This window comes from Mangifera indica, chromosome 6, assembly GCF_011075055.1.
Source record: "Mangifera indica cultivar Alphonso chromosome 6, CATAS_Mindica_2.1, whole genome shotgun sequence".
In the NCBI taxonomy this organism is placed as follows: domain Eukaryota; kingdom Viridiplantae; phylum Streptophyta; class Magnoliopsida; order Sapindales; family Anacardiaceae; genus Mangifera; species Mangifera indica.
Window position 1 is genome coordinate 13531390 of NC_058142.1, and position 22188 is coordinate 13553577.

The 22188-nt window shown below is 31.1% G+C and overlaps 2 protein-coding genes and 1 pseudogene across 2 annotated transcripts; all 3 read right to left on the reverse strand.

Moving 5' to 3' along the window:
* Positions 1-8095: 8095 nt before the first annotated feature.
* LOC123219613 (putative germin-like protein 2-1) lies at positions 8096-9115 on the reverse strand. The gene is made up of 2 exons (XM_044641617.1): positions 8964-9115; positions 8096-8837 (listed from the first exon to the last, which is right to left on the reverse strand). The coding sequence occupies exons 1-2, from the start codon at positions 9076-9078 to the stop codon at positions 8302-8304; spliced, it is 651 nt and encodes a 216-aa protein (XP_044497552.1). The 5' UTR covers positions 9079-9115; the 3' UTR covers positions 8096-8301.
* Positions 9116-16673: 7558 nt separating this feature from the next.
* On the reverse strand, positions 16674-17414 carry LOC123219686 (annotated as a pseudogene).
* Positions 17415-17515: 101 nt separating this feature from the next.
* LOC123219178 (tubulin beta chain-like) lies at positions 17516-20588 on the reverse strand. The gene is made up of 3 exons (XM_044640960.1): positions 20100-20588; positions 18942-19211; positions 17516-18519 (listed from the first exon to the last, which is right to left on the reverse strand). Exons 1-3 carry the CDS (start codon positions 20491-20493, stop codon positions 17849-17851), a joined length of 1335 nt encoding a protein of 444 aa, XP_044496895.1. The 5' UTR covers positions 20494-20588; the 3' UTR covers positions 17516-17848.
* Between the last annotated feature and the right edge of the window lie 1600 nt (positions 20589-22188).

Genomic DNA, 22188 nt, shown 5'->3' on the forward strand with positions numbered 1-22188 from the left:
TCTTACATGCCTTTACGCATCATAAGACCCATAAAACACATTCCACGGGTAGATTTGAGTATCAAATAGCTGCCACACATTGAAAAATGGATTTCATTTGTCTAGATGGGTTAGAAATAGTGTCTCACATACTATCACGTGCCAAAACACGATCCTATACACCGTCACACATCGAGTCCACATCACATACACCTTCATGTGTCAAAACAATACAAGCACAACTGTTCACACATCTGGAATGGACCGCATGCACCTTCATGCACTGGGAGAGGTCTCTTATGCATCGTTATATGCTCTAATAGCTAGTGGATGGCTTATGATTGTTGATTAGTTGATCACTGTTGATCGGTCAATAATAACCAGTCAAATTTTTGCAGTTGATTAGTCAACTAACTTGGGTTGGTGTTGACAGGTTCGTGTTTAACCCAATTGACCACATAGGTTAGGTAATTAGGTTTTCCTAACTTGATTACAACTCCAATTTGTGTTATGAACCTTAATTCTTAGTTGGTTCAATTGGCCATTTTTCAACCATTATCCGATAATGAAACCATAGGGCTTTTGAAGCTCTTATCCTAACTATCTTACTTAGACCAATGATAGCCTCCAATGTTGTCAAAATCTGGTGATACGATGATAAGAAATTTACTATTTGGGTGACGATTTCAAGCAGATTTTGATGCGATTTCAAAACCAAATCATGTAACATGTTTCCAAGCCTCAATTTCATGCAATTTAGCTAAATTTAATTCGTGCCCAAAAATTTCAATTAAAATTCATAGAATCCAAAATTTAATTTCTCAAAATACATGCATAAACACTATCTAGGCTCTGATGCCAATGTTGAAAAAAATTCAAGCATGCCAAAAATCATTCTGTGAAATTTTGTAAACATAAATTGCATTCCCGATTTCGTGTTTATGATGAAAGCCATTTGAATACAACACGAGTTGTTGACATTAGTCATTTCTATAACCCTATTTGCTCGAGTACTACACTTCTTTTAGGAGACATGATCTCTCTATGTTTTTGGTTCCAAAGAAGAAAAACCAAATTTCTTTTTTCTGTGAATGGCATAATATCTATCATATAGGGAGGAAGTAGTTTTTGAACAATTTATAACTGTCCAACTGCCTTCCAACTAAGGCTAGAAAAGAGCTGAGTCAAGCCTGAACAAGGTCTGGCTTATTTTTGACTCGTTTTGGATTGGGCTCGACTTAGGTTTGAGCTTAGAGTCAAGTTCGAGTTCAGGTTTAGGCTCACTGAGCTCGCTCACTCACATGTTCGTGATCAGGTTCATGTTTGTTCTCTCAAGCTCATCCAAGCTAAGCTCTTTTCAAGCCTAAACAAGCTCTCTTTGAATCTAGCTTTATCTTTAGGTAGGGCTGGAAATGATGTCGTTTGCTAAGGGTTCAAGTTCCAGGCTTGGGTTTATTTCTGGTATTACTTCCTAGCTCATGTTTTGAATCATGTTCAGTGTCTCAAGCTTGTTTGAGCTAAGCTCATTTCAAACCTAAACAAGCTCACTTCAAATCCAGCCCTACCTCTAACTCCTTTCTAACTGCCTGTTGGCAATTGTAGCAATCAAATCGGGTCAACCTGTTATAGGAAGACCTAGGCCTAATACATGCAAAAGCATTTAATTCAAATACTGACAAAGAAAATCAAACAAAATAAGATATTTAATCATATAAATTAATGTATAAATACCAAAATATATTTGAACTTTTCATATATCAATCTTAAGTCAAAAAATATTTTAAGACTCATGTCACGCAGTGTCACCTATATTCCCAGTGACCCAACTAGAATTTCATAATCATATATTATCTGTAATCTTGATGACCAAACCATAATTTCAAAATCATATGTCACCTATAATTCAGATGGCTCGATCAGAATTCAAAAGTATGTACAACATAACATATAATCCAGCTGGACCAAACTTATAATTTCAGACTTCAGAGCAGATATCAGAGACTACGAGCAATGAGTCAAAACTTATATATATACAAAATTCTAGATTATAAATGAAAAATAATTCTTTCTTTTCTTTTTCAAAATTTATCAAAAATAATTCTATTTTGGTTGTTGCAAAAATAAATTTATAAATTAATATCTAATTAAGTAAAATTTGCATAAAATAAAAAGGTTTATAGATATATTTTATAATTTACAAAACCATTATATATATAAATAAAACCAAATATCTATATAATTTACAAAAACATCTATTTATAATCGAAATGAAATATCAATATAATTTACAAAAACATCTATTTAATTGAAACGAAATATCTATATAACTTATGAAAACATTTATATATAAATGGAACAAAATATTTATATAACTTACAAAAACATTTGTATAAATGTTCAAGTTTAATAGAAAACATGTATAAAAATATGTTCGGATTGAAACTCAAACAATTCTATTTTGTTTGTTTCAAAAATAAATTTATAAATCAATATCTAATTAAGTAAAATTTGGGTAAAATAAAAACCTTTATAGATATATTTTATAACTTACAAAACCATTATGTATATAAACAAAATGAAATATCTATATAATTTGCAAAAACATTTATTTATAACCAAAACAAAATATCTACATAACTTACAAAAACATTTATATATAAACAAAACAAAATATTTATATAACTTACGAAAATATTTATATATAAACAAAATGATATTTATATAACTTGTGAAAACATTCGTATAAATGTTTGGCTTTAATAGAAAACGTGTATAAAAATATGTTAGGATCAGAACCTAGATATTTTGGATAAAGATTATTTGCAAACCCAATAAAGACAATAACAAATTTTGGAGAAAAATAAAATAACAACAAATTTACGTGGTTCGGTTAGTGTGACCCGTGTCCACGGGCAAAGCTGGAGCACAAGTATTTTACTATGGAGAAGAATACAAAACTTAAGGGCAAAATCTTCACGAGCCTCAAAAGGAAATAGAGAAATATAAAATAAACAAGAGAAAGCTCTCAAAATTACACAAAGAGAAATTCTCTTAAATAGGCTCTTTATCCTTTCTCTTCTTATTCTACTTCCAAAAAAACTGCATCAGCTCCCTTATTTATAGGCCAATTCTAATCAATCAGAGATGACATTTGTTGAATAAAGCATTGAATAACCGCATGTGATTGCCAATAAATCTTATTATTGTTTTGCTCTTCATAAATGGCGTACCATAATTGACATCCATCATCTTTCAAAAGCTGAGCATTAATTTCGAATGAAGATTTATGGGATCAAAGACATGATTTTTGCCACCAATTTTGACTAACAAATCTCTACATTGGCTTTGTGTCCTACACAACAAAGTAAAGGTTAGTAGTTTTGCTCCACCTTCTCCAAAACAACCCTAACAAGGCTGAATTACCAATTATGAACACTAATCAAGTCCAAGCAATGCTTGAACTTAGAAACTGGAAGAGGTTTCATAAACATATCAGCAGGATTTTCTTTGGTACTGCTTTTTTGAACAAAAACTTTCCTTTTAGCGATGGTCCCTCAAATGTAGTGATATTTAATGTTGATGTACTTTGTTCTCTCATGATACATCTGATTTTTAGTCAAGTGAATAGCACTTTGATTATCACAATGAATTGTAGTCACACCTTGGTATAGACTAAGTTCACCATATAAACATTTTAACCATAAGGCTCCTTTGATTGCTTCATTGATAGCCATATATTCTACCTTAGTAGTAGATAAAGCTAACAAATGTTGTAGAGCAGCTTTCCAATATCAGCACAACCACCTTTCCAACTAGTAGTCAAAGCTTCTAGTAATTTTATAAAGTCTATATATCTCATAAAATTATGAAATTTTGCAAAATTAAGTTAAATATATTAATAGTTCAAATAAAAAAAAAACTAAAAATAATTTAAAAAGTCATGTAAAACGAATTTCCTTCCCAAATCACTAGCATTGCAAAAAATCTTCCAGAGGTAACACTTAATCTTGTAACAATTTTAATAAATTGTATATAATTTGTAAAATTGCAAAATTTTTCAGAATTAAACTAGACATACTAATTTATTTACAAAAAAAAGAATATTCAAGTTAAAAATGATTTAGAAACTCTAAGAAAAACTAAATTCTTTCACAGGTCACAAACTCTATTAAGAAAAAATTCAGGCTTAACACTTAATTTTATAATAATTTTAATAAATCATATCTAATTTGTAAAATTACAAAAAATTTTATAATAGAACTAAACATATTAATTTATATATAAAAGATATTCAAATTGAAAATGATTAAGAAAGCTATAAAAAAAAAAAAAACTAAATTCCTTTATAGGTCACAAAATCTACCAAAAAATTCAGATTTAATAGTTTAAGATTCTAGCTAATTTTATGAAAATTTTATAACTTATAAAATCATAAAAATTTATGAAAGGGCTAAAATACTTTGTATCATCTTAAATAAAAATTTCAAAATTTTTAAAATACTATAAACTAGCAATTTAAATTCACAAAGTCAATATATAAACAAACTACTAAAAATTTCATGTTTTTATAAAATTTAATTAGTAGATAAAATAAAATATACATGAAATATTTTTATTAGCTAATGAATAAATTCAAGAGTAATATTAATATTATAAATAAAATCCAAAAATAACATATATTTTTCTTTTATTTTACATTGTATTCCACAATAGTAAAATTGAATTATAATTAAAAAAACTTTAATTCTTAAATTACGTACATATATATACATGAATAATGAAAACATTAGACTTACCTTAGTGCGAGAATAACTATTTCAATAGCACTTATTCACTACACCGAATCTTTTCTTCAACAATGATTTTGTCTTCTCTATAGGTAATACTTACAATCTCTCTTATTGCTCTGTTAGAGTGTAAGTTGGGATTTAGTAAAAATTCTAACATATGATTTTACTTAGCATATAATTTTGCCACCTTTAATATCCAAATATTGAAATATATCTTTCACCATAAATAGCATCTCATCTTTACCCTTAGTTATTTAAATCCCTTATAAAAATTCAAATTTATCTTATACTTCTTAATATTGAAAATACATATATTTCCTTCAAATGGAAGTTGAAATAATTGTCCTTTATTTTAAATATTCAATTTTTATCTAATTTACTTCAAAACCAAATTTTACCTTATTTTGTTCAAAATTAAATTTTCAAATTTTATTTCATTTCCTTCAAAATATTAATTTACTTCTCTGGATTTCTATAAGGAATACACGTAGACAAAGACATTCTTAGGATCTCTCTTTCTAGCATAAAGTCGAGGCGGCTTCATATAAATTTTCATCTTAACCAAATATTCAAGAATTAAAAATAGAATCAGTGAGAATATTATCCATGTTCTATATTTGAGTTAAACAATACTCAATTTGAATGAATTACATCCCAATTTGTATCCATTGTTGATGTAGGAGATATTATTAACAATTTTCCTTTTAAAGGAAAAAAAACATACTTCTAGATAATGATATTTTCATTGAGGGAAGTTACAATCATGCCAGTTAAGAATATAGGGAGTGGTTCTTTAGTAACTAAACAAGACGTTATGTGACGTAGGATAGATGTTTCCTAGAGTTCAGTATGAGTGCAAATATGAGATATAGGACCTACTATCATCCTAATGGGAGTTTAATGTCCAAATATGGATGACAGAGATAACATGTTTCGAATTATGGAATTTTGGGAATTGTGTAAAAATTAATAATATAGTCTCCTATATACTGAGTGCTTTATCACTCATTTCCCTACTTACATGTATATAGGTATAGGTAATCATGATGACTGTGGAACGAGTGACAGTCAATAGATATGGAGCTACAAGGGCATTCTGTCATTTTATGCTTTTATCAGTTTATGCGATGAATTTTATTTTTATGTACTAGGTACACCTTTCCATGGCCCTATAATTATGTTTGTATGTTTTAAACATCATTTGTGTGTTTTTGACTCATGCATTTTCAAAAGGGTATTTTTGTCATTTTACATAGTTCAATGCATAATGTTTTATTTAACAAACTTATGAAATTTAATTTATTTATGATTTAAACATTGTGAGCATGCTCAAAAGGCTTAATGAGTGACGTTTCTCTTTCGAGGACAATATTTTTAGGGGAAAGTATTATAATCGTCTATAAAATAGAATGAGTGATTAATAGTTGAATGATAATTTAGTTATATATATAAAGAAATATTTGTTTAATAATATTGATAATAAAATCATTCTACAATACTTTCAAAAGATGGAATCACATTGAAGACAATTATAAATATATTAGTTAATGAATATTTTATTAATACAAATATTTGTATTTATTTTAATTTAAAATTTATATATGTTATCATAACTTTATCCCCTAAATTTTATTTTGAAGTCCGTCACTATGAGGGGGCCAAACAAGAAACTATGATGCGAGGGCCATTTGAAAATGCTATTAAAAATTTAAAAATAAAACTCTAATTACAGTAACTAATGGCTTTAAGAACAAGAGTAATTTAATCATGTTTTATATAATAACCAATATCTCAGACGTGGAGTGGGTATTGACTTAGTGAACAGATTAAATCAGGCTAAGTGATGATCAAATCACTATACTATTTAAATAAATATTAAAAATAATATTTAAAGCAATTTTACTTAAATAATCATTAAATAAATTTGAATTGTAATTATTTAAAATTATATTTAGACAGCTGGTAATTCATGTTTATTTTCCTTTACAATGTGTTGGGCATTGAATCCCAACAATTACAGTCTTTTACAAAAACCCTTTTTTAACAAATAATGACAAATATATACCCAAGTTATATTTAGTTTGGTAGTGTATGTCATACACTCTCGTATGTTGGTCTTGAGTAAAAGTCTTTCATTTGAACCCTAAACAGGCAGGTCTTGAGTAAAATCACATATTGGCATATAATTATTTATGTAAAATGTTGTACACATTATTTATATACATAATGCTACTAAAATAATAAACCAATATTAATATTACTGGTTCTAAATTGATTTTCTATATGGCGTTGATTCATTAATTTATCTTATTTTACATTGGCATAATTTGTTGTGTTAACAGACTTTTTTGATCTAAGTGAGATCAGGTGCACTATGAATAATATTAATTTTTGAGTTATATTAAAAATAATATGTCATTGAATCATTATATGATTTTGAGTTATAAATAAAATAATATTTAATCATATAATAAAATATTATCGTAAGTACACATAATAGTACTCACTATTAGAGAACATAATTTTACACCAATAATATTATCTCTTATTACATAGATAGATTAAGATCTAAACAATGGAATATGAAATATAAATTGATATACAACAAATCAATTATATTTTTCCACCATAATTCAGTTCAAATCATAAAACCGAACCGAATAACTTAAAATTATGGTTTGATTTGTAAAATAGTTTGGTTTGAGTTAAAATTTTTTCAAACTATTTTTTATCCAATTTGAGCGATTTTTAAACTGAAGCAAAACATAAATCGTATTTTTTTAAAATACATATATATAACTATATTTGACAGAATTTTTCAATAAACAATTAAGTATACAACTTTTTTTTTATATTTAATTTGTCATTTTTTTTATATGTATATTGTATACGTATTTTATATTTATTTTACATATTTATATTATGTTTTAGAAAATTATATTAAATTAACTTTATTAAATAATATATATTTAGAAATAAATAATTTTAATCGGTTCAAACCGTAAATCAAACTAGATCAAATTATTTTTTTTTCAGTTTAGTTTGAAATCTAAAATGGTTGATTTAATTTAAAAAATTTTCAAACCCATTTTTTTTAAGTTTTATTTGAAAAAAAACTTTTAAACCATATCAAATCAGGCCTTGTAGACCCCTACACCTTAATTTTGCCAAAAATTGAAGTTGTAATCCCTTTCTTACATAGCTATAAGTACTCACTGAAAATGTAACTTTGTTAATCAAAATTGATATCTAATTGACTACAATATCAATCAACTAATACATTACAATAAAATTTTTGCATACAGTCTTAATCATATGATGATATATCGTATAAATACTCAATTATATATTCAAAATTGTGTGAGCATAATATTGTTCAATACATTATTGAAGTAATCTAAATAAAACTTAAATAAACACTACCTGCTTGGCTGAGCAAATAACATATGAACTTTAACAGAAAATTAGATTCAAATGGAATCCAACAACTTGATTATAACATAAAAATTAAAAAAATAATTCCCCTTTGGATTTAGAACAGTTGTTGACCGTGACTAACAACATTCTTGTCAAGCTGGAAGACCTTGGTGAGAATGTCAGGGTTAATCTTAGGTGTTGATCCGAAGACAACGTTTGCAATCTGAGTGGAGCCGGGGTTTTGGCTATTGAGAGATACATAGGCAACGGCTGGCACTTCCGTTGGGTTTTTCTGGTAATGAATGAGTGCAGCAGGGAAGACAAATACATCACCCCTTTGGAGAACCTTTGTGAAGAGACGATATTCGGGGCTGGAGGTCACAAATCCCACTTCCAGGGTGCCTTGGATGACAGTCAGGATCTCCGAGGCACGAGGGTGAAGGTGAAGAGGGTTCACTCCGCCGGGCTGGAAGTCGATGCGAGCAAAAGAGATGCCAAGAGAGTTAAGCCCTGGAATTTGTAGCGCATTCAAAAGTGTAACCTTTGAACCTACAGCGTTTGATGTGTTTCCAGGTTTATTAAGACCACTGAAGAAGAAATCATTTTCATCAACTGTCTTCGGATCCTTGCACACTGCTCCACTTGTTGTTGCTGCAATTTGTTACAAACATTACATATAGAAATTCTTTAAAAAAAGAAAAATAATAATAATAATAAAAGACAGGTATAAATAAATCATTTTCCATGTATAAAGTAATTAGGGTTCATAGAATTTACGAGGAGCTTTTGGATCCGCCACACAAAAATCAAAAATAGGATTGTTATCAGTTGCCAATACAAGGGAGAAAGAGAGACTGAGGAGGCCAAACAAGAAAATCTGATGGGAGGCCATTTGAAAATGTAATTTAAAATACAAAACTCCAATTGCAGTAAGTGATGGATTTAAGACATGAGAGAAGAAGATTTTATAGTTTCTTTATACGGAGTAAAATTCAGTAGCCTTATTTCTCTGTCCAAGACCAAGACCAAGACCACATAAGTTTAATTCTTTTTTTAGCCTAACAGTCACCTGGCTCCCAGAGTTTTTAGCCTCTTCTACAGCAAACTATAACAATAAAGATAAAGAATAATTTAAACCATGTATTATTATTTACTAACAAACATGACCAATAACATATATGTATTAAATTTATTTGCAAATTTACAAAATTTATTAGTTTACTCCAATGTGTTCAATTTTTATGTTTTATTGACATGCTAATTAAATAATAAAGGCTAAAACGCTTATTCCCACCTAAGGTATAGTGAAATGTTATAGTCTCACCTTTCACTTTTCAAAAACCCAAACTCCCACCAATGAACAAATTCTGTTAATGAAAAGGGTATTTTAGTAAAATTGGTGCATTGATTTTACAACGAAAACGGAATAAAAAAATGTATTTAAAATGTGTTTATTGAAACAAAATTCTGAAAAAAAATTAAATGTGCATCAGTCTGTAAATTTGCACATAATGCATAGGCGGACGGCACATGCCAGGCGTTTAAATCCAAACCGCATTTTTGGCACGTTTGGGTGATTTGTGCAACATGTTAATCGATGATGGATGGCATGGCACAATCAGAGTGGGACATGTGCAAGGGAATTGAAAAGGTGAAAGTTTTTTTTTTTTTAAATCGACGGTGTGTTTCGCCACACTCGGACGCAATGTGTTCTGCACATATTAAATGTTCCATGATTGTTGAAATCAACGGTTAATAATTTTTGGGCAAAGATCAATGGCCACAAATAAGAAAAAGGATAAATCAGCCAATATGAAAGCAACACGTGAAGGACGGTTTTGTCATTACACAAGATGTCAAAAAAAGTCAACAAATAAAATATTGATTTTTTTTTGTAGGTTAACGAATAAACAATTGACACATGTGCAATTGCATTTAAACGCAACATGAAGAAAGATGAACGAAAGTCTGTTCATTTTCCTTTTATTCTTTCACTTTCCAGGTGAGTATCTTTGTATTCCGAGTCTTTTGTGAGTTAACTCATTGAACGATTGGCGATGGCAACGTACGAACAACGACAAGAGTTCCATGTTCACGAAGTACTGTATGCATGAAGGATGACGAACAATGAAAATGTAAACGAAGTACTGTTGCCTGTTTTATCAGCAACAACATGAATGACAACCGCACCAATTTTTCTTAGGTTGTTTAACATGAAAGACGATGCAAACTACACCGACTGAGGGATCTAGCACTTCTTAGGTGCAAGCAAGGTCTGTTATCGTTGTGTCAACGTTTTTTAGTAGTTATTAAGATTGTATAGATTGCACATAAAAAGTATAAAAAAAAGCTGGTTTCTTTTAATGCTTAGTGTTTTGTTCTATATTATCCTTCCTCCTTTTGTTAGGGTTTATTGTAGGCATAGGTTATGTTATGTATATGTTAGGGTTAAATTTTTTACATGTGGGTTTTGCATCGGAAGTTGTTATTATTGCTTTTTTTCTTTTGTTACGGTTACTTTTTCGTTCTTGTCTGTTAATGAGTATGTAGATTCAAAATGAAAAAAAAAAATGTATTTTTGTTGATAATTATTATTGTATATTGTATGCTTGTGTTGGTCAGTGTATATAGTTATCGAATAATGTGTATTGTTGGATGATTATAATGCTTAGTGGATATACTGCTTATTATTGTTTCATGCATTATTAAACTGGATAGTTTATGATGCTTGTGTATTGGTTGATAATGCTTATTATTGTTTCATGTATGCTTAGTGGATATAAGGCTTGCTTTGGATTGCTCTGGATTGCTTTATATGGTTCATGTGTATTAGTAGGTCTCTGTTTTACTTATATACTCATTGTTTATATTGTTTGATTATACTATGTATATTGTTATGGATTATATACGATTTTAGGTATACTTACTGTATGTTGTTTCACTTATACAGTAAATATATATGAACACATGATCTTGTTTCACTTATATATGCTTTATATGGTTCATGTATACTTACTATATATCGTTCAATCATATAATATGCAACATGATATGCTTGTGTATATTTATCTGGTACATGATGTTATAATGTGTGTATCACATGCTCATATGCACACATGCATACTGTATGATTATACAATATACTTACTCGATATTGTATGATTATACATTATGCATTACATGCAAACATGCATACTATCTTACGTGCATCCGGTATCTCCAATATTGTGTGCTTATGTATCTTAAATAGCAACTGCATTACATGCATACATGCATATTGTATAATCATACAATAAACTTATTATATATTGTATGATTAGATAGTATGCATTACATGCATGCATGCATACTGTCTTACATGCATACATGGATACTATATGATCTATATTATATGCACATTGTTTTATGTTTCATCTACACAGCAAATTTGATTCAATTTCATTTGTTTTCTGATATGTTATTTATAGGATGTTGTCATCGATACGATTTAATTTACAATTTGAGGCATGCGGCTGTAAATTTGAAATTAGGATTGTAGACGCTGATGAGTATAGTTACATTGTCTTCATTAAGAAGATGAAACAATGTATTGCAAATAAAAATGAAAAAGTGGAGTTATACCCTAGCAGGAGTATTAAGGTAGAGGCAAGGAGACTAAATGAGATGGGTAGATTTATAATAGATAGTGATGAAGACATGTGTCATGTCTTTGAATAATATAGCTTAGTTGAGGTTGAAAACATAGACATGTTTGTTGAATTCGTCCCTACAGACACAGTTAGTAGTATTCTAACCCTACCACCTATTAGTACTAAACCTTAACCTTAACAAATTATCCAACAATCATAGTACACTACCCAATCATCAAAATAGTTTTCCCAAACAGCTGAACACACTTCCCAATCATCAGAACAACCTTCCCAACCAGATGTTGAGTTTAATGATGATGACCAATATCAAATAGATTATGACAACCAAAATTTTGTATTGTTAAGTGTGCGGATGATGTGTTCCACTAAAGTGATTCCTCACATGATGATGATAGTTATGATAAAATTGACAATAAGGAACCAATTGATAGAGATAGTTTAGTAAGGATTGAAAGAGATAGTATAATGAGGGTTGAGGGAAACAGTTCAGTAAGGTTAAGGATAAAAACATTGATGCTAGGTTTTTATCAAACTATGAAGAAGATAGTTTAGATGAAAATTTAGATGCCAATAATGGAGATAATGATGCTACTCGTAGGTTATCAAAATATATAAAAGGTAAAATGTTTAGATATAGGGTAGATGAGAAAATATACTTTCAGGTAGGGCAAGTGTTTGAAAGTGTATATTACTTTTGGGATGTGTTACAAGATTATACAATTAAAAAACGGATTTAGTTTGAGGAAAATATATAATGAAAGGAGGAGAATTAAGGTTGTCTATACAACATTGGGTTGTCCATTCCACGTACATGTTGTAATGATGGTGGATGGATAGTCTTACCATATTAAAATATATGAGCACACACATATTTGTCTAAGAGTTTAAAACAATCTAAGTACGAGTTCAAGTTGGATAGCTAAAAAGATGGGAAGTTTCATAAAGTCTCTGAAAAGGTCTAACATAAAGCCATTAGTAGACCAGTTAAACATGGAATACTTTTTAAAAGTTTATAGAAAAAAAAACTATCTCGGGCAAGGAAAATTGCCTCTAGGATGACATTGAAGAAGCATTCAAACTCTTTCAATTGGTTGTTTAAGTACTGTCTTGCACTGTTGGGTCGTAATCCTAATTCTATGGTTGTACTAAAAGCTATAAGGGAAAAAATACCTACTACCCTAAGATTTCATAAGTTTTTCTATACAAAAGACGAGATTTGTGGAGGGTTGTAGACATTTTGTAGAGGTAGATGACTATCACCTTAAAGGCCATTTTGGGGTGTCCTTCTGTCTAATGTTTTTATTGATGCCAATGGTGGTATATTCCCATTCGCAATTTGTGTGTGTGAGGGGGAGAACAATGAGACGTGGGGGTATTTCATTAGGCTCTTGCATAATTTTTTAGGGATGTTGACCTTATCACTTTCATAAGTGATAGGCAAAAAGGATTTATCAATACTTTAACTGCTAATTGGTCAACTACAAGAAGCAGATACTGTGCCAGGCATGTTTATGCCAACTTTAGAAAAAATTTTCCTAGAATTCACCTGAGAAATCTCTTCTAGTCAGTCTGTAGAACCTCAAACAAAATAGATATTCAAGAAGCTTTAACACAAGTTAGACAAGTTGATGGGAGGGCCCACAAGTGGATAATGGAGAATAAGCCTAATCATCATGCAAGATTTGGCTTTGATATAGATACCAAATCTAATCATATTACAAACAACATAAGCAAAACCATCAACAGTTGGCTAAGAAATGACTGAAAGATGTCAATTTTAAGTTTGTTAGAGATGTACAGGAGAAGAGTAATGGGTAGGCTTAAGGCTAGATCTAAGTGGGTTACTCCACTACCTTCTCTTGTTAATCTGAAGCTCAACAAGAATATTGAAGTAGTAAGGAATGTCATAATACTTTATGTTGGGTTGATAGAATTTGAAGTCATGGATATGTCTCTAACACCATCAAGAAGCTTCACTTTAGGCCTGGATAAAAGAATATGCGATTATGGCATATGGCAGTTGAGTGGTCTCCCTTGCCAACATGCAACATGTTCTATATTACATATGAATTTTGGATCATTTTAATAGTTTGTAAATGAGAGGTTGAGAATTCCAGCATATATGAAAACATATGCTAAAAATGATCCACCCTATTCTAGATAAAAGGAGTTGGGATGAGTCACAAGAAGACAAGCTACAACCACCAAAAAGACAATCCAGACCTGGTAGGCCAAAGAAGACTAGAAGAAGGGACCCTGATGAAAAAAGGAAGAAAATACACTTCTGCACACTTTGATGCAGTGTTTATCATGAGATAGGGCATAATAAGAGGTTCTACAAAAAGAATCTAGATAATGCAAACAAAAGAGAACACATGTAGTACTCAATACTTCATTTTTTACATGCATATGATGTCCTATAGTTCCTTTGTTTCCATAATGAATTTTTCCCAAATTTTTTTTAGCTGCTAATTTTTACCTAATGCTTCCCATATATAGAGAAAGACCATCCCCACTATGACAAGTTAGTTTGCACCAGCTTCATCTTCTAGTCAACACCCAAGTATTTATGTAGCTCAAAACATCATCATCTTCATCTTCCTCTCTCTCTCTCTCTCTCTCTCTCTCTCTCTCTCTCTCTCTCTCTCTCTCTCTCTATATATATATATATATATATATATATATATATATATATAGTCACAATTTGATGGTTTGTAACTGTTGTACCAGTAGGTTAAATTTTTTAATTGTTTTCCACAAGTATCAACAACCCATAATTGCATGAAGCCTCAAGCTATCCAAGCCAGTAGAAGAGTGGAGAAGCAAAAATGTGTCCACTAAAAACTTTAACGTTTTTGTTCATGTGTATATATATTTTTCGCCATGGATGATGTTCTTTCTTTTTTTCTATCAAAATCTTATAGCACTTTAATGTTTAAGGATGAATACAACAACAATTTCAGTCTTTATTCTGTTCACTATCATATATGTTGATAAATGAAGTTGCAGATGTTTATATTGTAATTGCAGTGCCCTTTTATTGCTTTGTTTATTTCATAATTCAATTTGTGCTCTTTATTTTGTTGCCTTTATGATGTGGTATGTGATGAAGTTAAGTTGTTGATATATGGAGTTGCCTCTATGATGTGGTTTGTGCTTTTTATTTTGTTGCCTCTGTATTGTTAGTAATTGTTGATATACGAAGTTTGACCTGTTGATATATGTTGGTTATTGCTATTGTGATGTCTTCTATTGCTCTCTAGTGTAGTTGGATATTGCTTTCTGGTGTAGCTGGTTATTGCATAATCCAGTATGAGGATGATTATGTACACAACAAGCTATCTAGGTTTTTGTTAGAGTTTAAATGTTTTAGCTTATCTATTTGAACTCTACGTATTTCCATGTTGACTATAAGTTTTCTGTGGTATTATGAGCACATACAACATTTCTATTGGAGTCTACATGTTCCTACTTGTCTGTGTTTAGTCTGCATATTTATATGTATAATCACATTGATTTCCAAGTTCCAGATCATAATTCTACATGAAACAACTTCCAGATCATAATTCTACATGAATTCTAACAGGATAAAGTAATATCTAAAAAATAGTCTACAAAATTATCAGAATACATCAAAATTACCTTTTCCAATATATTGGTAATCAAATAAAACAACATAAAATTCAATTCAACTCCAATAAACCAAATCAGACAGTTATTTTGGTATAATTTATACATATTCTTTTTTTTCATTGAAGGATATTTTTGTCATTTCAATTAGGAGGGTAAAAATGTCATTTGAAACCTTTTCCTTATAAAAACCGTTAACAGAATTTGCTTATTGTGGAAGTTTGAGTTTTTGAAAGTTGGAAGGTATTAGTTTAGGACTTCGCTATGCCTTAGATGGGATCAAGTCTTTTGGCCAATAATAAATAAAAGTGTTAATAGAACAAGGATTGAGAAAGTTTAACATGAGTAGTAAAAATATAATATAAGGGTTATTTTGTACATGGATGATACACATAGATACGTAAATATATTTACTAAATTTTGATGGAGTAAATTTAGAGGTAAGGTTTAATAAGTTAAATTATGAGGAGCAATGCAAGTATCTAATTGAATATTCAGATTATGTATCATTATATGATTAGATACTGTATTATTCTCAATTTAAAACCATCTAATTTCATTATAATATTTTATCTAGGTATAAAAAATGATTAAAAAAAACTGAATACACATAGTTTTATTGAATATTTACATAACATTAATTCATTAGTTTATATATAACATTTCTGTTTTGCCAAAGAGTTTGCAGGTGTACCTTATATAGTGTGAAATTAAGAGTTTGCTAAAAGAATCTTTTGCTATTTGCATCCATTTAATGAAAATGTTAAAATGATGTTTCCTACTTTGAACAAGGTAATTGTGGTTTTAATTATAATTTATATATGTTCTATCAATTAAGACATTACCTATTAAATTTGTAATGGAATTAAGAATATATGACTTAAAAATTTGAACTTTTTAAATTTTATACTACATGTAAATATAAACTATAGTTCAACAATCAATCACATGATGATAGGGTTGGACTCAAACTGAACCCGTTTAAACTCGAGTTCGATTCGAAACGAACTAGCCCTATACGAGCTTGAACTCAAGCTACTTGTCAAATTTTTCAATTAAAAATTTTGATACAAAACGACGTCGTTTTGATCAATATGTATTAAAACGATGTTGTTTTAATAACGAAAAATGAGCTAAACCAAATTCGAGCTTAGCTTTCATGAGCTCGAACTCGATTTGATTCGAATTCAACCATACATGATGATATATCAAACTATTCAATTGAATAGTTAAAATGAGTGTGCATAAAATAACTCAAAATATGCACACTGAGACTGAGTAAACATAGACGAGTAAATATATACACTAGAAATGTCAAGCTTAGAACCACAAACAGTTCCAGGATTTTAACAGCTAAGAGCGGCAGTAGCCACGGCATTTCGGTTTCCAACGTTGCGCTGGAAGTGCACGAGAGTGAACACGTAGCCCTGCTGAAGAACTTTCACTTTGAGAGGATATTCAGGACTGGAAATGATGAAGCCAACTTGAACGGGGCCTTCCAGGACACTAAATATTTCACTGGCCCTGGGTTGAGTGTGAGGAGGGTTAGTGCCCCATGGAGCAATGTCAATGCTGACCATTGAAAATGCCAGGAGTGTTAGAGCCTGGAACTTGGGCAACTGTCACTGGAGTCACACTGGAACCAAGTAAATTTGATGTGTTGCCCGTCAGGTGTAGCCCACTGGAACGTAAATCTTTGGCCTCGACTAGCTTAGTATCTTTGTGGGCAAAACCATTCCGTTGCAGGCATCTTTGGAACAATAATTTTAAGCCTCAATTCGAGATGTTGCTCATATAATCCAAGCCAAACTTGAAATCGAGTTCTAATCAAATCAAATCCAAAAAAGACAACTTCTGAGCCGAGTTCAAACAACTCAAATTTCTATCTCATTGAACTCAAGCCATACTTTCAAGTACCCCATTGTTGATCCAAGTCAAGCTCGAGCATATCCCTATTCAAACTTGACTTGGACAAATCCACCACTACTTGTAATAATTATTGTTAAGGAATGAATGTCAAATGAACTGCTTCAATTGACTCGAGGCAACTCACACAAACTTCCTATCGTTAATTTTCCAATGAATAGCCATTAATACAACTGACAATGTTACAACAAGCTGCCTCACTACATCCCAGGCCCATTACAAACTAACAAAAGATATATACAACAACCCAATACAAGCATTAATCATTCAAATTAAAAAGTAAAAGAGTCACAAAATAACCCATCTTCACATACACACCCAAATTACATTACATACACATCAGCATGTCAATCTAAGTTGACCTCTCAACAACAGAAAAATAATCCACTCACAAACAGAGAGCCAACAAGATACAGATTTCAGACAAACTGAAAGTACCACAAATAACATGAAACCTCAACTTGCAACGTCCTCTTCTTCCTCCTCGTATTCCTCATCATCAGCAGTTGCATCCTGATACTGCTGGTATTCTGCCACCAAGTCGTTCATGTTACTCTCAGCCTCAGTGAACTCCATCTCGTCCATTCCCTCACCAGTGTACCAGTGCAAGAAGGCCTTCCTCCTAAACATGGCGGTAAACTGCTCACTAACCCGCCTAAACATCTCCTGGATTGAAGTTGAGTTTCCGATGAATGTGGATGCCATTTTGAGACCCTTAGGAGGGATGTCACATACACTGGACTTGACATTATTCGGGATCCACTCAACAAAGTATGAAGAGTTCTTGTTCTGGACATTAATCATTTGTTCATCTACCTCCTTTGTACTCATCTTACCACGGAACATGGCCGAAGCAGTGAGGTAGCGACCATGACGTGGATCAGCAGCACACATCATGTTCTTAGCATCCCACATCTGTTGGGTTAGTTCAGGGACAGTCAGAGCACGATACTGCTGTGATCCTCTTGATGTCAAGGGTGCAAAACCAACCATGAAGAAATGAAGACGTGGAAATGGGATAAGATTAACAGCAAGCTTCCGAAGGTCAGAGTTCAGCTGCCCAGGGAACCGAAGACAGCACGTGACACCACTCATAGTGGCAGAGATAAGATGGTTAAGATCGCCAACTGTGAATGCATAACAGGAAAAAGTGCAACACAATGGTCAACACAATGAAAAGATACAGATGTATGAAATCTGATTACTTTTATCATAATACCAGAATATAGATGTGAGTATCTTTCACTAAAAGTACATGGAGTATTAATTTCACAATTGTAGAGACTTCAAACCAACCACTTTTCAGCAGTTACCTGAATAGATAAGAGACTCACAAGCAACATGTTCACAAATGAATATGACCATTGAACTCATATGAAAACCACATAATTAAAGGATGAAAATGCTTAATCCAATCATGTACATGAGACACTATATAACAAAAAAGCACATTATAAAATTATCTCCACCTTCACTTTAGCTGCTCCTGAAAGGAAAAACAAATTTTTAATTAACTCAATAAAAATGAAAATGAAATGCTTGAACTTACATGTCGGGGTTGCAAGCTTGAGGGTCCGGAAAGAAATATCGTAAAGAGCTTCATTATCCAGCACCATACATTCATCAGCATTCTCAACAAGCTGATGCACAGAGAGGGTGGCATTATATGGCTCAACAACTGTGTCAGATACCTTGGGTGAAGGAAATACCGAAAATGTTAGCATCATTCGATCTGGATACTCCTCCCTGATTTTTGATATAAGAAGGGTTCCCATGCCTGAACCAGTTCCTCCACCCAAAGAATGACATACTTGAAATCCTATAGAAAAATTAAAAAGTCAGATTCAATACAGTCGGGAATCCTGGTTCCTGGTATATGGCATTAGATTTGAGAGACAGTCACAGGATTGACAAACACCAAAAAATTCTAAGAACAAAAATGTGAAAGAACAAAATTATCCTGTCAAAATGTCGAATACTAAGACACTATTTTAAAAAGAGAACCAAACATTTTAGACAAAATATCAGTTATGTAGTGTTAAAAATTACAAAACTTCAGGCCTAACTGGATCCTGATAGATATTTCAACAAATTCCCAGCCAGTACCCAATTCATAAGAAAAAATGTCTAAACCCCAAAGAATCCACATCCCAAGATATGAGGAAGCGTATTTCACAAGGCATCATGTAAGTTTCAAGTTTTACTTTCAATTAACAAACAGCTGACTAAAACTAAATGGAACCCATTTGCAAAGTTTAGCTAGTTTCTTCTATGACAAATCGCAGGCTATAGAGCAGTTCGTTGCGTTGCAAATATCTGCAATAGAAAATGTTTTTGAAAAAACAGTGCCGAAATTTAACCAATATGTAACAACAATTTCAGATCCAGAAAAACGTTAAAATAAACCAAAAAAAATCAAAAGAAAGCAGACACCGCAACTAACAAATAGAAATTCCACGTAACAGTCAATGAATCAAGTGTAACAGAAACAATTAAAAAAAAATACACATTAACAAACAATTTCACAATAAAAAAAATAAAAAACTAACAAAGAACAAAACTTTTAATCAAAATTAAAAAATCTCAATGCACAAACTTCAAAAAAACAAAGAACCTCAGATTTCATGCTCAACCAAACCACAAAACAAATTTCCTAAAACAAACCAAACCCACATAGATCTAAAGAACAATTAACAATTTTGATTACCCTGCAAGCAATCACAATTCTCAGCTTCTTTTCTGACAACATCAAGAACCGAATCAATCAACTCAGCGCCTTCAGTGTAATGACCCTTAGCCCAGTTATTCCCAGCACCCGACTGCCCAAAAACAAAGTTATCCGGACGAAATATTTGACCAAATGGTCCGGATCTGACCGAGTCCATAGTACCCGGCTCCAGATCCATGAGAACCGCTCGAGGAACGTACCGGCCCCCACTGGCCTCGTTATAATAAACGTTAATCCGTTCAAGCTGAAAATTGGAGTCGCCACTGTATTTGCCGGTGGGGTCAATCCCATGCTCGTTGCAGATGACCTCCCAGAACTTGGCTCCAATTTGGTTGCCACATTGACCTCCCTGGATGTGGAGGATTTCTCTCATGATGGCTTTGTTTGCGTTTGTTTATCGGGAAAGTTTGGAGGAAAACAGGAATGGGAGGGGAAGTGAGATTGGCAGCTGTGGGGAATTTATTATTATTATTTAATTGACTAACTAATTATAATTATTTATCTAGGAAGTTAGGATGTCGGGGTTGAACCAATATTTGGTCTATTCCCTGAAGTTTCACAAGGCTTATTGTCCCACTAACTGTTTTAAAAATATTCTAAACCTCCCCTCATATTTCAATGCTTTTCAAGTTCCTCCTTGATGCAATGTTTCCTAGAACTGGATCCGAACCTAGCTGGTTCGGTTCGATTCAGCTCAATTTGAATTTGTTTACTTCGAATATAAATTAAGTTTGAGTTAAGAGGTTTGACTTATTTTAAAATTGAACCAAATTCTAGATATAGAGAATTTAACTCGATTTAGCTTGTGAGCTAGATAGATGACTCAATTTAATTCGAATTTAACTTATAGCTCGATTCAAATTATGTTAAATAATGTTATTTTGTCAATGACTTACAAATTTAAATCATGAATTTGAGCCACATAGCTGGGTTGTGAATTTGAACCATAAATTCAAGTCAAACTCGAATTAAACCATTTTTATTTAAACCGAACTCGAACCATCCTTAATGTTGACTCAATAAATTTGAACTAAACTTGAGCAAAGTTATTTTCCATTCGAATTAAACTCAAGCCAAATGATATTCAGACTCGATTTAATTCATATATACCCTTACCATTTCTGACAGGATAGTTAATAGCCTTAATTACCAATTGTTCAAGAATATACATGTATCTTGTCACGATAAAATTATGTGTACACAATTAGATTACAAATAATATATTATCATATAAGTGATTATATGATTTTGAAATAAAGATAAAATAATATTCAATCATATGATAATACATTATCTATATACTTAATTATGTACTCAAAATTGTATGATATAACATTGTTTATGAACTCAATACCAAATAATGGCAAATATGTTTTATTAGAAATAGACATGTCAATTGCATTGCACTTCGAAGTCCAAAATTCAAGTTTGGCCCGTGGGCCTTCCTGGTCAGATTGCGTGTTTTAATATTAAGCTCATAGGTCAGTCTGATCCGATCCTGTTTAAAAATTAAAAAAAAAAATGGCAGAAATAAGGCTTCTATGCAAAAGCCTTCAATTGCTTCTAGTTTCTGGCTTCTGCTTGTGGCAAAAGCCTGCCTCTGGTTGGCCTGTTTTTTTTTTCAATTTTTTTATTTTTTTTATATAAATTAATTTAAATCTTTTTCATTTCTAATTTTATTTACAAATTATTCAATCTCAATTCTTTCATTATATTCTCAATAACATTTTTTCTCAGCAATTCTCTTTCGAAAATTATCAGAATTTATAAATAATAATTATTTATGTTTATAATTTCATTTTTATTTCAATTTTATTATTACAAAATATTACAAATAGAATCCATGTCAAATGAATCTAATGTTAAATGAATTCATAAATTTGGATGTTGAGGACAAGTAGATAAATGATATGGTATATATATTTTATTTATGTTTGTAATTATATAATATATAAATGAATTTATTTGTACTATGTTATAAATTTATAATATTTTTTATCATATAATTACGGTATTCTTCCATCATAAGTGAAAGATTATAAATAAAATATTTGAGATACTATTCTCA

Excerpts from the sequence above, each read along its gene's own strand:
- LOC123219178 (XM_044640960.1), bottom strand. The coding sequence starts at position 20,493 with ATGAGAGAAATCCTCCACATCCAGGGAGGTCAATGTGGCAACCAAATT. Across the intron at positions 19,212-20,099 it reads GAATTGTGATTGCTTGCAGG|GATTTCAAGTATGTCATTCT; the intron begins GTAATCAAAATT and ends ATTTTTCTATAG. Across the intron at positions 18,520-18,941 it reads CAAGCTTGCAACCCCGACAT|TTGGCGATCTTAACCATCTT; the intron begins GTAAGTTCAAGC and ends ATGCATTCACAG.
- LOC123219613 (XM_044641617.1), bottom strand. The coding sequence starts at position 9,078 with ATGGCCTCCCATCAGATTTTCTTGTTTGGCCTCCTCAGTCTCTCTTTC. Across the intron at positions 8,838-8,963 it reads GGCGGATCCAAAAGCTCCTC|CAACAACAAGTGGAGCAGTG; the intron begins GTAAATTCTATG and ends AACAAATTGCAG.